General features: G+C 42.2%; 1 protein-coding gene across 4 annotated transcripts in view; it reads right to left on the minus strand.

The window, feature by feature from the left end:
- EYA2 (EYA transcriptional coactivator and phosphatase 2) overlaps positions 1-15,524 on the minus strand; it is a 270,278-nt gene that overhangs the window by 18,347 nt on the left and 236,407 nt on the right. For all 4 annotated transcript variants that reach the window (XM_069243467.1, XM_069243465.1, XM_069243468.1 and 1 more), the window contains exons 11-13: positions 8,605-8,663; positions 3,744-3,904; positions 723-837 (exon numbers count right to left, since the gene is read on the minus strand). In XM_069243467.1, the coding sequence (XP_069099568.1) occupies positions 723-837; positions 3,744-3,904; positions 8,605-8,663 (335 nt within the window). The remainder of the gene's footprint in view (positions 1-722; positions 838-3,743; positions 3,905-8,604; positions 8,664-15,524) is intronic.

Here is a 15,524-nt window from a genome sequence, read left to right on the forward strand (position 1 = left end):
ATTGAGTTCATCTGTTTAGTTTGCCCTGATTCTACTTGGTTGTGTGCCTGGATGGGGCATGTACGAGACCTCCGGCGTCCCCTGTTTTGTATATGAAAGGTTCTTCCGAACACAACCATTCAAGGGCTAAGGTGACCTATTGATGCGGGTTGTCAAATTAAAGCTTTGGACTTTGGTCTGTATACTAGTTATCCAATGTGTAAACTAATCCCATAAATATGCCCCTTAGAATTTAAGATGTCTAGTGACCATAACCTAAAAACTCAGATGCAGTATGAAAAACCAAAAACAGTATTGGTGACTTATAAACTGGAATAAGCTGTAATATTCGATGCTTTGTTTCCATTTCTGCCATGTGGAAGGAAACAATATAACAACTGCAGCTGAGCTCTTCACCAGAAGCAAGATAATTTGGATTGACAAGACAATTATTCATGTTAAAACTCCTTCTGGGGTTTTAACATGAGGATTGTCGAGGGCAAGAAGAAGAAGGGAGCCAATTTCGAATTGGAGTGGAACAGGGAATTGGAGAATCTAGTGGTAAACGAGCAAGAACTATTTGTTGTGTTCTGACCCCATGGCCTGGTAATGCATAAGTACCATTTTTATCCAGTTCCAGTTATTCATTGAATTTAACTCTAACTAATTCTTAATAGCCTGATCCTACTAACCCTGACCACAGGTACTTCAAAATGTGCTACTCAGGCATACTTTGTACTTGCCTGGAATTTATTAAATTCAGTGCCTTCAGTGCATGTGTCAGCCAGAGGTCAGTCAGGGCTTCCATCTCTGCTCGAAGCTGCAGCCATGCTTCCCTTTTAGGTGCACCTATTAAACCTGTAATGTGAAGTGACAAAGCCACATAAGTACAGTGTGAAGTGCATGTCTGGGTTCTTACCAGTAATGGCGGTGGAGTGGCCAGTGCTTAATTTATAAGTACCAGGGACTAAGGTATTTCATAAGCGGCCACAGCAGCTTTCATCACTCAAGACCCCTGACAGTGCTGCATAATGCAATTACATTCCAACAATTGGGGAAATTATTTGACAATTCCCTGCAACCCAAAGCTGGACAAGATTTATTATCGTAATTTAATGCACATTGAATGTTAAAATATTTAGGGGGGACGTGCTCTGCTCAGAAATTGACAGAAAGCACCACCCTAGGGTGAACTGTCAGAAAAGAGGGCTGGTGTTGGAGAGCACCAGCAAACACCAGCACAACATAAGCATTGGTAGTATCTCAATGAGTGAGTTTAATGGCATTAATGAATAAGTGCCTTAACATTCAAATAGATTTGGCTTCCTAAAAGAGGTTGTGTTTGGAAGGTCATATCCAGATGTTTCGCAGCTAAACCAGCCTGGCTTCTAATGGGAATATATGTTTGCTTGGAATCCGAAATATATTTTCTTCAGACCTTCATGTCCTGTGGAAGACAAGGCGCTAACACTTTCTTGGGTTTGTGTGGGCCAAGTGAGTTGTTCTGCCTCAGAGATAAAATTGCAGGCCTAAATCTGTGCAGGATTCAGGGAAGGGTTTGATTTCACGGACACATTTTGATGCTGTTTGGGTGAACTATCCCAGGGAAGAAACACTCAGGGATATGGGTGCTCCGTAAAAAAAGAGGGGCAGGCCAGTGTATATGAGACAGGGCTGTGACGCGGATAAGAGGACATGGAACTTTGGGATGGATTGTCACACGGTGATAGGCACAATGACCCTCATTTTTAGGTTGGCAATAACACAGATATGAATGATTACAGGAATTTATGACTGTAATAGAATTATGAGATCCTTTGTAACTCCACAGATCTTTCACCCGGAGTCTGAAAGTTAAGGACCCAGGAGGGCTTTTTTGGGCTAATGAAGAATAACCAGGAGAATTGGGGCCAAAATGACAAATTCTTCAGTAATAACACATTACTGAAGGTACACTCACGGTCCGACATGTAATACCTGGTAACTCTAACGACCCCAAAGTTACAGTGACCCAGATAGTGGTAACTCAAGGGGGTGGCATTACCGGGGCAAGATACGTGGCACACTTAATGAGTCGTTAAGTGGCAGGGTGCTACCACAAAGGGAAGAAATGCAAACGTTTGGAGTTGATAAGTGCAGATTGAGTCAGAGAGTGGCAAGTCAAGGAAATGAAAGGACATGGAACAGAATGATAGCCAGTTGTGTGAGCGTAAACATGGAGGAAATTGTTCAGCGAGGGTAACCTTAGTAACCATAGTAGTCAAAGTTTGTCTAATGGAAATGCGTATCAACAACAATAGTTTTTAAGTCAATTAGCCTCTAAATATAGCTGAGCATTACAAAACAGGACCTCGAAGTGGCACCACGTGACAACAGTTTACATTCATTATAGCCAGGATGGATATTTGGCAAGTTTAAGAAACATGAACATTTATGCCGAATTTGTGACATGTTTGTTATGCAAGTTCAGTGCAAAACTAACTCCATATTTATATTTTGATGTTAGACATGTCTAGCGTCAAAATATTGGAGTTTGCACCATTTTTTATATGCGTGAACCTATCTTGTGTTAATGAGATGCAAGGTAGGCGTTCCCACCCAAAAAAAATTGTGCTTTCCCCATAGCCCGATATTTATCCTCCTGTGCTAAAATGATGCACGGGTGAGAGGAGGGGCTAAATAATGGCACAAAGCTTGCTTTGCACCATTATTTAACTCCTGGGTCAGACCAGGCGTTAGGGGACCTGTGGACACGTTTCCATTGTCAGGCACCATGGAATGGGTTCACAGTTGCCCTCCTCAATCCCCAGCAACACCCCCACCAGAGGGACACCAGAGGATGGAGGACCCCATACCAGGTAAGTAGGTTAAGTATTAGTAGGTATTTTTTAATTTTCTTTGAAAGTGCCATCGGGGGGGCCCTAACTTGGGGGCTCCCTGCATGGCACAAGGTGCAATGGCCATGCCCAGGGGACACTTGCCCCTGTGCTGGCCATTGGGGTGGTGGGCATGACTCCTGTCTTTTATAAGACAGGAGTCATGTTTTTGGTTGTTGTGCACCAGGACATGGTGCTAGTCTTGTTAGAGGCATTCCTTTTCTTGGCCTCAAACCAGGCTAGCGCCGTTTCCTGGCACACAATCCCCTCCTTCCCTACTGCCACCCACACCTGGCTAGCGTCTTCTTCTAAGACAATAGCCCAAGTTAGGCGCCTGCTTGCGCCATTCCATAAATATGGTGCACGGCTGGTGCTGTGGAATGGAACAAGCCGGCGCTATACTTTTTGCTGCAAAACTGTGTTTGCGCAGTTCTGCGGCTAAAAGTATAAATATGGGCCAGAGTGAGTAAAAAATAACAAAATTAAATAATACGTTCACAAAATGTGCACATTACCCTTCATAATTTGGTCTTTTTTGCTGCATAACATAGTCAACCTTACCTCATAATATGGTCCTCCTTTGCTGCATAATTCGACTGGCCCTGACTATAGTTTTTTTATTCTACGCAGTGGTCACAATGATAAACATAGCACACGGCAACAGGCAATCAACTTAAAGCACGCTGGTCAAATCTGTGTATTCTTCATTTTGCAATCACCTTGTGGGGGAAAGAAAGCCTTCAGTTTCCTCAAAGGCAACCACCACAAACCCGTAATCCCTGTTTATTACACGTTGCATTGGTCTGCGGATTCCCTGCCAGAAATGTTTAGGGCAAAACGGTGGTTTCAGGGAGATGAAAGGAGCTACGTTCATGGGTGACAACTCACCTCCGACATTGTTTTTGTAGGTGTTGTACATCTCCTTCACTCTTCGGTAGCGGAATGCTAATTTCCTCATCCAGTCAACTCCCCCGTGCACTCCAGAGCCCAGACAGAGATTTGCACCAGCAGCTGAACTGTGGAAGCCATCTGCTGAGAAGTTATATGTGCTGTGGGAGAGGAAGAAGGTAAAGCCTGAGTGCAACTAGGTAGGAGGTCATGGGAGGTTGTGGAAACAATTACACAGAAAAGAAGACATAACCGCTAAAGCCACAGCCTTTGAGGACAAACTTGGAAACATAGAAAAAGGATAGTACCCAAGTGAATAATATATAGTTAGCCATTAAGCAATGATTTTCTTTTCAGTTCATTGTAAGAAAGAGTGCCCTCTGCAACACATTTGTCCCAGGTTTTTAAAACAGGCCGGCAAATATCCGACTTAAATTTGCTATAGATGCATTTTCCCTTAAAATTATTTTCTTCTTCTTTAGATATGGTCAACAATCTCGTGCTCTCACTGGTGTGCACACAGACACATGCACATATTTTCAATTTTATAAATTTTCATTCTTTCAAAATGATGCTGTGGAACACCATTGATACAGACACTGTTCATTAATTAGTGCTCTTGTAAAAGATGCATGGTGGTGATACTCATGGTGGAAAACAGAAAACATGTACTTTAAGGACCTTTTTTAGGGGAAATGTGAGATTACATATCAAGAGATATTTAAATAATGGGTTTTGAAGGAACCACTACGTGATGAATGTCTATCAGTAATGATCAAGAGTGAGACACTAATCATTACATTCAATAACAATTTTGAATACTGGAAATACTGATGATGGATGTGGTATCCCTGAGGCAAGATACAGTACAAATAGAAATCACAAAATAGTTTTGTATATCACTCAGAAAAACTTATAATTCAACCAGTAACATAAAAAAGGGAGGATCTTTCTGCACAAAAAAACATTGGATTTAGTTTCCAGATAGAATAAAATTTAGTTTTTTGTGAGACCCAGCGATGTGGGGTTGGAACTCAAGTAACTCTACAATCCTGCTAGCTACTATTTTCTTTGATGATCTGGAACGTCCAACAAGTTGGTTTGAATTAAAAAAATTATGCCTAATTTAAACTGCAGCTGGATCTGAATAGGTTTGTGGATTTGTCATGGTTCTTGCTCTCCAAGATTACACCTCAGATGTGAACAGAACATAGGATTTACCTATTACTTTAGTCACTTCTGTCCCATCATGTTCGGATACCATACTTAAAAGTAATCAATGTATTTCTGAAGAGTGCTGACCTCTTGGGATAAGGTACGAATTGCCAAAAGCCTCCCAAATGCTGGTGCAAGTGGTGTTGACGGCAAAGCTACAGAAAGACCCACTTTTAAATGTCCCCAACCATTCAGAAACTGACCCAATATCGGAAGAAACCATTGCTTCTCTGGCTGATATCTAATAATACTGCAGGAATGTTTATGACTCAGGGCCTGGTTTGTTATTTGGCAGAGGCCTGCTCTCCACCAGGACGATGGAGTAAATTACTCCGTTGCTCTGGCAGATGTGCTGCCATCCAAATGTGGCCATCCAAATGTAGAAATCTCTGCTTGCCAGGCCAGTACATTGTAACAGTAAGTTTGCCGTACAGCTAGCTCCATTAACATGATGAGGTGTATGATAAACTTACAAAGTTTTTTTTTTTTTTTTAAAGAGAATCCCAAAACAGGATTTTCTATTTTGAAGAAAAAAAAAACATTACCTCCTTCGTTACCTCCTTCGTCACGGGAAGTTCTCACCATAACAAGGGAACAAGGGGGGCTATGAAGACTTTCAATGCCTCTTACCGCTTTGTTTTTGCAGGTCTGAGGGCATTGAAAAATGGCTGTATTTCCATCTGTCTAAATTAGGTGAGCGGCCATCTAGCCAAACCCTTGATGACCCTTATTCCATCGGGCCACTGGAGATGTTTGACCACGGTGGAGACGGAGTAGTCTTCACAGTTGTCAAGCCACAGACCACCTGCTTCTAAACTGGGAGGACATACCATAATTTTAGGGGGGGGGGGAACTATATTGCGACAGTGGTGTAACAAAACATGAAGTGGGGCCCCTGCAAGATGTGCTGAAGGGACCCTCACACTCATACCAGCAGGGGCTGAGGGGAACCCCCTATACTACCGGTAACTCTGCCACCCCTGCACAGGGGTGATATTGAGTACTGTAGAAATCCTGTGTTGCCTTTGTTTTCATACTTATTCATAGAAAGGCAAATCTAACCATATGTACTATTATTTGTAACCAGAAAACAACGAAACAACTTCTGCAGTGATGTAAACACATATTATATCTGGACTGCATACACACATTATATGCTAGGTTTAGCTATTTGCTATCTGTAAAAAAAGAAATTGCCAAGGACATTCCCTGTCTAATGGAAATTAACTTCAAGACAAATCATTGATTCATTCACGCATGTGGTACAAAATCTTATGAGGTAAATTGGAAGAAGCAATAGAAAGAGAAGCTAGGATTTCAACAATACAAAGCCTTCGTTTAATGCATAGGACTTAATTTAAACAAAAGGTTTTAACATTTTACAGAATGTTTATGTGAGGTTGAAGAGTTCAGATCAGAGTACTAAGTTCTCTTAACTAGGAAGGACAGTGAGTGAAATCTGTGAAGAACTAGGCATTCACAATTGTCAACTTAGAGGTTTCCATCAAAGTACAGAAGTTAATGATGTTACTAAAAGTAGACAAAGCTCAAACCAGAAGAAGCCAAGGCTGATACAAAACTTTGAGATATTTTGGCACCCTGCTGGTATTTGGGATGATATAGAGTCAGGTCTCTGCCAAGGATTATAGAGCAGAAAAATACTTTTGACAGACTTCTCTATGAGTGCTGGCACAGCTCGAAGGTAACTAAGAGTGCAGTGTGGAGGCTAACCAATGTTACAATGCAATGATTGCATGCAGCCATACATATTACTTCACTTATGAAGGCATAAAGCTAAATATGATTGTCCTTGGAACACATATCCAATATGTTTTTAAATGAATAAAGACCCTCTTCTCTGTGTCAGCCATGGGTTGTTTTATGAACATTATGGTTTGGTTTTGTTAAGTGAACTTAAATGTTTTTTTATTATTCTCGGCGTCACACTTGTCAGTGATGTTGTTAACTGAGTAGCTGCGATATGGAGAAATAGCCTCTAACTCAGAAAAAAAGTTTGTTTGAAAATTCTGACGTCTGGGTGGTTGTTTTGAGGTGCGGTGCCCACCCTAAGGAGTGGAGTGGAACACCTAGAAGCAGCATCGCCTGTAATGTGGAATAACTATATCTATGTATTGTGTAAAACTGCTGAGGCTAACCAGGGTGTTTTTTTTTTGGGTGGGGGGGGGGCAGGGGGGCTGGTCCCATACAATTTTAGGTTGTGCAATTCTTTTGGATGGAATTGTATTCAGATTTACATAGTAGCCACGTTGTGCTTAGTTTTACCTTTGGAGCCAGCAATAATGCTGACAAACAGATAAACCATATTGGGCAGGTTTGACAACATGGCTATGTTGACAGATATGAATAGCCGAATAGCTGATTACACTACCAGCACAGACTGTGCACGAGGGAGCAGCAATAGGAAAATGCCTCAAACTGATCTTGTTTCTAAACAGTAAGAGCAGAGTAGGGAGAGTAATTTGTAGGGAACAGTATAGAAACAAGTGTAGTCCCTCAATCAGGAACTCAAGGCAAGAAGCTGAGTCCTGACTCGATAACTGCTATAACTAGGACCCCTCTGGACAGGAGGGATATGCAGTGGTATGGTCTGTAGTGAGAGTAGGCATGTTAAAACAGAGGCTCATTTAATGATGTCCCTGTAAATATGATAAGGCAAGAATGAACTTTATGGATACTAGAAGGCAAATGTATGGTTAGCAGGCTGTGATCTTACAAAAACAATGTATGGAAACACGTTGGGCCCAGAGGTAAAGAAATGACAGTCGCGCAGAAAGGCGATTCCATAAAAGATGAGCCATATGGTACGGGGTGGGAAACAGGCTGCAGAAAAAAGTAGCATACGTGAAATGGGTCAGTAGGACAAAGGTTGAGGGAAGATAAGCCAGAAGGAGTAAAAATGAGGAGATAAGGGCCTGGGAATTCAATAGTACACAGAATAAAATAGCTCCAAGAGAGTATTAAATCTATAAAAAAAGGTCTAGAATTGTTATTGCTTAATGACTCCACAAAAACCCCAGGTATTGTTTGATGGCCCTGCCATCTTCATTCTCATGTATTGTTTTTTAATTGTTTGATCAGATTACAGATTTAGACCACTGGATGAGAAACAAGATGGCCAATTTGCAAGATATGCTGTAATATACATCCATTAGTTAATCTCTGTTCTTGACCAATCGATTTCAGAACCCAAATCTCTTTAGTAAACACCCTAGGAAAAAATACAGACAGAAAGACCTACAAACCACAAAGAGACTCCAATGACTTTGCCCTCAATATACTATTGCTCTCTGACAATGAGTGAGAGACTGACCTAGTTTAAACCAAAACCTATGAAACGTAACCAAATATCTCTTTTATTCTGTGACTTGCTGGTGTAACCACAGTTTCAAGGAGGTTGCTGCACACTCTTTATATTTTGCTTCAAAATATAAGGGGCAGCTCAACCGCTTCCGCAGCTGAAAGGCAGACAGAATTAATACCCTTGCGTGTTCATAAATTGTATAACATGTTCAGAAGGAAACAGCATGACCAACAATGTTATTCACACCATTAATTAGCCTCCAGCTGTCCCTGTGAGTATGTGAAATAATTAGATTGAAGATTAGGTTTCCGGAAAATTCCTCACCTCAAATCTTGCCCATTGTCGTCGGAAGACACATCATCTATGTGTATCTGGTCGCACTCCTGAAAAATGCAAGAACAACAATGAGGAGTTTGGTTCGAAGCTGTAGAACAGGGTCTCAGATACCAAGGATCGCTTGGAGGCAGATACTGCGCAGAGAAACCTAAGTGAGATCCCCGTCTCTGCCAATGTTCTCAAGCACATTCTGGCAAATTAACTAATGATCTTACTAAGAAGGGGAACAACTGCTTTGGCAAGCACATGAACAGAATTCCCTGAAGCAAGGGTGGCCAAGGTCGTACTAGCAATGAGTTCAAAATGTTTTGGAAGCACACTGAGTCAAATCCCGGAGTACACTTCACATACTCAATGCCTTTGTGAATTGACCTCCAAATGTAAAAAAACACTTTTATTTTAAGTGAGGACAGTCATTTCTATATATACTAACTGTATATGAGTATATTCTTCAAATATTCCTGAATATTCCTATCTTAGAGGTTTTGGGACCAACTCAGAAAGGTCTCTAAGATTATGGGAAGAAGTGCTACAGTACTACTACTTTGTGTATGCACTGATGCTTCTTTGAATTGGCCCCATTATATTTTCAAAACATACCTCTAATGTGCATACAACTGCTTGCAAAATTAAATACGAAACATATTCAATTCTGCTGAATTTTATTACACATCATTGAGGCCATCATATGCACTATCGTACATTGAACGGTTTGAAGTGCACACAAAAATTTGCTACGTTTCTTAGTATTTTTCTTATTTTTTCCAAATATTTGTTTTTATTTTTTTTATTTTATGTATATTGATACAGCAACAGTATTGTATATATGCATTTCAGAACTATATAACCATGCCCCTCTGCAGGCGGGGTGCTCTGTTCATAATCATGAATGAAAAAAATAGTAAAAAGAGTAACATTCAGTGCAAACGTCTAAGGTGATTATTGATCACACATAATCAGATAATAACTATGCGTTCTTGACACATTGCTATTGATGTACACTTCAGCTTGCATTATATAGTTCAGTCCCCTGTTATGTTTGCTCTGTAAAATACATATGAACATTTACCCAGGCTCCTCCTCTGTATGAGGACATGCAAATGTTGGGAGCTCCACTGAAGGCAACAGAGTGTCAGAGGATCAATAATTCCTAATACTGACCTTCTGCACCAACATTCCAATGTTTGTCTTCCTATTTCTCCCTATTAATTTAGAACATTGTACCCTTAGTCAATAGAATGTTCCAAAAGTATTACAACTGTTCTGCCTTTACCTATAGCAGTTTTATAGCAGGCAGCGTGGGGCTATAAACACCATATATTACATGTAAAGTCCTTCCAGCTTTATAGTGGAAAGAGTACTGTATTCTTCCGTCTAATCCTATTTACAATCCAGATGACTGTAGGCTAGTGGGCCTAACCTTCAGACAGCTTTCAAAGCACTGTAGTCCCCGGTTACACCATCCGATGTGGGGAAGATTTACATTTCAGTTTTACTAAGACTCGCTGAAATTCGAGGGGAGCTCATTTCAGCCGCATACTTTCAAGGTCGATGAATGGAGCACTGCCAGCCCTTGCTATTCAGGATGCTCAAAAAACCACATCCGGGTGCGTTATGCGAAGAAGCCAATCATTAGAATCTCTTTCACTCATATGATAAAGACGATAGAACAAATTACAGCTCACTGTGCAGATGCATTCTGCTTGGGCCTCGCATGTATGTGTTGGTTTGTTACGTACAAATGCTGGTAACCCGAGGTTGTCCAACATCACTTATCAGAAACACCACAAGGAAACTCCAAGTGGCTGCCTCTCCTGCCTCAGTTCTTAACGCTGCCACCAAGACATGGGGTTCTGTGCTGAGCACAGGCTTGCAATAGAAAACAGAAAGCCACTTCAGCCACACAAGAGATGCGCTCGCCCCAAGAGCCATTAGGCACCAAATGAAATCCAGTCTCTATCCCTGATTCCGCCCTCATTACATCCGCAAATAAACATCAACCTCACAAGCCCGGGCCTACCGGCCCCAAATCAGCGCCAGACTGCTCTCGCCTCTCGTCGGCGATTAAGAAAACACTCGCCATAGCCACAGGAAAGCCATAAAGAGCCCCGGAGGAATGAGATTGTTACAGCCCACTCCATTTGGCTTGCATTGTGCTCCGAGCTCCTTATGTCAGGAGAATGGCATGTGAGGGGGAGGTCTGCTCTTCTCGTTTGCGAAAGAATTGTTCGCAGCCCTGAAGTGTGACAACAGTAGCTATCGCGTTTCTGATTTCATAAAACGGCGTGACGCGGGGTGAGAGAGTACATCATTCCAGCCTCTAACCAAAGACACGAGAACCGGTCCAGACGCAACCACATCACCCCCAACCCGAGCGGTTTACTGAAATGTTGTCCTCTGCAGAGCAGGGGTGGAAGCCATGTTTTACTTCTAGAGGTTAGGGCTATTTCTTAGGTCTGCCTTAGCTGCAGACTACTTCGCAACCATAAGTAATAAAAAAACATAAATACAAAATACATTCATACATAGAGGGGCTTTGGATTAGCCCTCTTGTCTGTTCAAATATCATTCCCATTTTGCTTCTGCCCTCCACAGCATATAACAAGGGTCAATGAGTCTGTCCACAGCAGCCACTGGTTCCCTTATGCTGCCAGTGGCACGTGCCAGGCCACATGAACTTTCACCTGAAAGGGACAGCACGTCAGTACTTGGACTTGTGGGCCAATACTTCAAAAATGTTTTTCCTTCCCATTCTTTTTCCTTTTAAAACATTTTTATTCAGCCTTTGTCTTTCAACTATGTCTTCAGGTTACAGTGATTCAGCGCGGACTCTACCTCTTTTGTGCCAATAAGATCCATATTTTTCGATGATGCGCATGAAAAAAAAAAAAGTGTTTCTGTACCTGTTAAGTACACTTGCCTTATAGGGCGCACTTGTACTGTTCTACTAAAACCATATTGATTTTTTTTTTAGTTAAGATTTTTTATTGCAAAGCATATCGCTGCCATGTTTAAGTGGTATGCCTCTTTATGTTTTTCCTTTTGTGTCATAAAACTTGCAAAAAAAAAAAAAAACTAATGATTGTACCGAGATTCCAGAGCAAACTCCCCCCCCCCCCCGGCTTTCCCAGTGCCAGTATTCAAATTCATCTTGAGAAACGTACATTTTTTCTCTCCAGAGATTGCAAGCAAATACTCACATTAAAATTACAGTATGAAGTAGGAACACCTTCTGATTTTACATATGAATAATATGCTTAATTGAAGGGGCTTTCAGGCAGCCCTTTTTATCCATTGACCTGTTATTGTACCCTTAAAGTTTTTCTTTCACCCACTGCAGCATACAGTGGACAATGGGTCAGCCTGCTTGGCTAAGCCTTCTTCTCTCTTACATGTACTACATCACACGCAAGGGAGATCCCTTCAGTTCCTGGGGCCCAATACAGCGATGTATGCTTTTTGAGACCATAAATAGTTTTTGCTTTTAGCCACTGTTTTGCTTTTTTTTTTTAGACTGAGGTGGGCACAAGAGCTTCCCCAACAATAATCTGTTGCAAAAAAACATGACATAACAGGAATTGACAAAGCCAAAAGGCTGGCACACAATACAGCCCTATAGGCTGTGCAAATGTTTGTTTTCACAGGGTAGCATCTTTTCAAAAGTAGATAGTTCTTTATCTTTCAGGAGTCATCACAACCAAGTGAATGTGCCTGTAAGGCATCTGCTGACCACTTTATGATAAATGTTTAGCCATAACCATTCGCTTCTTGCTTAGGATGTGCTGTTTCTGCCCCTTTCTGCCCACTTTGCAGGAATTTTATGGTGTTTGGCGCCATATGATGGAGAGCCATTTAGAGCTGCGCTTGCATCATTTTTCTGGGCAGTAAATTCTTTTGAAAACAAAAGTTAATCTCTGCTGCTGTTTGTGCCGCTTAGCGTATTGTGTGCACTGGCACACAATGTTTAGCAAACCTTGAGCTCAGTTTATAAGTTTCAAAGTTAATGTTTAGTCTCTCAAAACCTCCTAAATTTAAAAGTGTCTGACTGCCCCCCCCCCCCCCCCCCCCCCTCCCCCCGGCACTGATTCCATCCACACATGTTTTGGCTCTGTTGAGCCAGCACCCTTCCTTATGACCTGACTGGTATAGAGCGCATAGACGGCTATTATTGTGCAGCCAGTGCCATCTGTTCAGTTAAGACTCTGTCACCTGGGTAATCCCTCCCTCTGCCCCACAGGACAAAGGGTTTAAGGAACAGGATAAACAGCATTTCGTGTAAACCACCGGCACACAACTTGTTGCAGCCATTCCTGAGTAGAGTGTTGTGCTGAAATTGGTCGCTGCTAGTGACTCTAATCACTAGAAAGTAATATTATAGAACTAATTGCATATGTTACTGAAACAAGCATGGGCAAACCAATAGGACTGAACTTTACATGGCAACACATGCAGTGTGAGCACACTGAAATGATATACACATGAAGGAGCTGGTAGAAGTGGCAAAAGAGCTTTAAAGTAGTTCAGTGCCAGCCCTCCAGTGGAGGTGGAAGGGTACATCTAAATATCCAATAGCATTAGCTGAGAGATTCTACTCCACTGGGAGGAGGCAAGGCATGAGCAAGGAAACCTCAAGCCAATGGTTGAAAATGTCAGGTCAAAGAAAGTGAGTGCTGGAAAGGGATGAATTCAGAGCCCACTTGATGTATATTGTAAGTAAAAGCCCTGTTTGATGGCTTGGTTGACACAATTCACAGCTGTGCTTACTAAATCCAGGCCTACAAATCTCAGAAACCTGCAGGTGTCCACAGGACATCAGCTCAAAACATCAGAGAGTATGAAAAGGTGTTCTACTGGGTGACTACAGCCACACACCGTTAACTCAAAGACTGCCCAAGGCCTAAAGAAAGACGTTTTCCTCAATTTGTAGTTACGTGAAAGCTTGTAGTTATGGACAGTTTTGCAAAACTGAAAATTACAAGATATTTCCGTAAGTGTGCTCCTTAATGTTCATACCTACATACAAAAACTACTGGTAAATATTATGCTCTACAGTGGCTAACAAATAAAATAGACAATTTAAGGATACAGTTACAGTGATTTCGTGGTGTAATATATGTCCACATATTGTGTTCATCAGTTGCAGTACAGGTCTAAAAATGCGATCATACAAATTGTAGGTATGTGTATGTATGTGTGGATGTATGTATATTACTAACCACACCATTCATTGAGCAACCCCTCTGCCATCATTCACGCACAGTATTAATATGTTGGCTTTACCATTGGTATTCATATTAAATAAGAAACCAACGAGTGTCCCTTGCAGAACTGGATCAGGGTCATGTGATACCGGCCACATTAGTCATACGCGCATGAAATGCTGTCCCGTAGCCAGGGCAGCATTATGGCGGTTCTATGTTGATGTTGCACAGCTGTTAATGCACAGAACACTTGCTCAACATTCTCACGCTTTTTTTTCTTTTCATTGGCCCACATCATTTGCTGCTGGAAATCCGATTTCCAGAGTTTCAGCAACATCAGCCCACACATTTGTCTGCGCAGCTTCCCCTGTTCGGTGCACAGGTACTTGGCGTGGCGGCGCGTCTGTGGGGCAGCTGTCTGGGTTGTTTCTTTAATGTATTCCATCCTTTAACATCACAAATTCGCTCTTTTTTGGCTTCCTTCGCCTATGTGCATCACAGTGATGTACTGCATGTCAATGTGGTTCCATTCTAATAGTAAATCTGAACGCCAATGGCGCGTAGTTCCAATCGCAAGCCTACGTTTCCTGATATTTTTCAGATGCTTCTTCTTTTTATTTATAACATTTGAATCTAACGCATTTGTAAACTCTCAGTCCGGCTGATTTCTGAACTACCATCTGCTAAAAGGAAGGAGGCCTTTAGAGTTAGCGGGACAACTCTGGATTTGATTAGTGTGTTTTTGCATTCTGTACTACTTGTAATCATCAGGGCCGTCAAAAGCTGTTTTCTAAGTCTGTTCAGAAACTGTTTTGTAAGGGAAAGTAAAGAAAGAAACGGACTAGGGGTATTTGAGATATTTAGGTGATACCGCCCACCCCTGTGGGCAGGGACGGCTGTTAAATACCCCTCCAGTAGAAGGCGCATAATAATTGGGTGAATCGTAAATGAACAGCTATTATTGCCCCGCAGTTAAGGGCAATAGAGATAATAACCAGGGGCGGGTCCTCCGTTAGGGCGAAGGAGCGTCCCCCCCCCAGCAGCTGAAAAACCTTTAAAAAAAAAAAAAACGATAATAAACTTAGTTTATTATTGTTTTCTTTTAAAGGTGCGGGCCACAGGGGTGATGAGCAGGGAGCATGTGTGTTTGGCCGGCCATCTTGGGCCGGCCAAACACACATGCACTGTAGGCTCTCTCCAGCCCAGAGAGCCTGCACAGGCTCCCAGTCTGCTCCGTGCAGGTGTGTTTATTTTTTATTTTTTAGATGTTATTAATATTTCCCCCGCAGCGACTCCCCTGCTCCCGCCCCCACTCGCCGCCCTGCCCCCTTTAACACCGGCGAGCCGTGACTGATAACACCCTTCCCCCAAAATAGTGAGCACTGTAGCAGCACGAGCCACCGCTTACCCGAAGGGTTGGTCACTCACTCACCCTCTTCTGCAGTACCACCTATTCTGAGATACCCGACGGACTCTGCCTCTTGCCTTTGCTAAGACTAGATACGTTTTTCTATTATTTTTTTTAGCTAATTTGGGTTTTCCTTTACCAAATGCAAGGGGGAGAGCCCACATCACTGTCCGTGAACCGGAAGTGCTTGAGAAGGGGCTGATGGAGTACTGCAGGAGAATGGATGTGTTCATTTTCACCCAATATGGTGAGAGGCTGCTCACGCTTCGGCAGAGCTCACTATCTGCCTGCAGGATGGT

This window comes from Pleurodeles waltl, chromosome 7, assembly GCF_031143425.1.
Source record: "Pleurodeles waltl isolate 20211129_DDA chromosome 7, aPleWal1.hap1.20221129, whole genome shotgun sequence".
NCBI lineage: Eukaryota > Metazoa > Chordata > Amphibia > Caudata > Salamandridae > Pleurodeles > Pleurodeles waltl.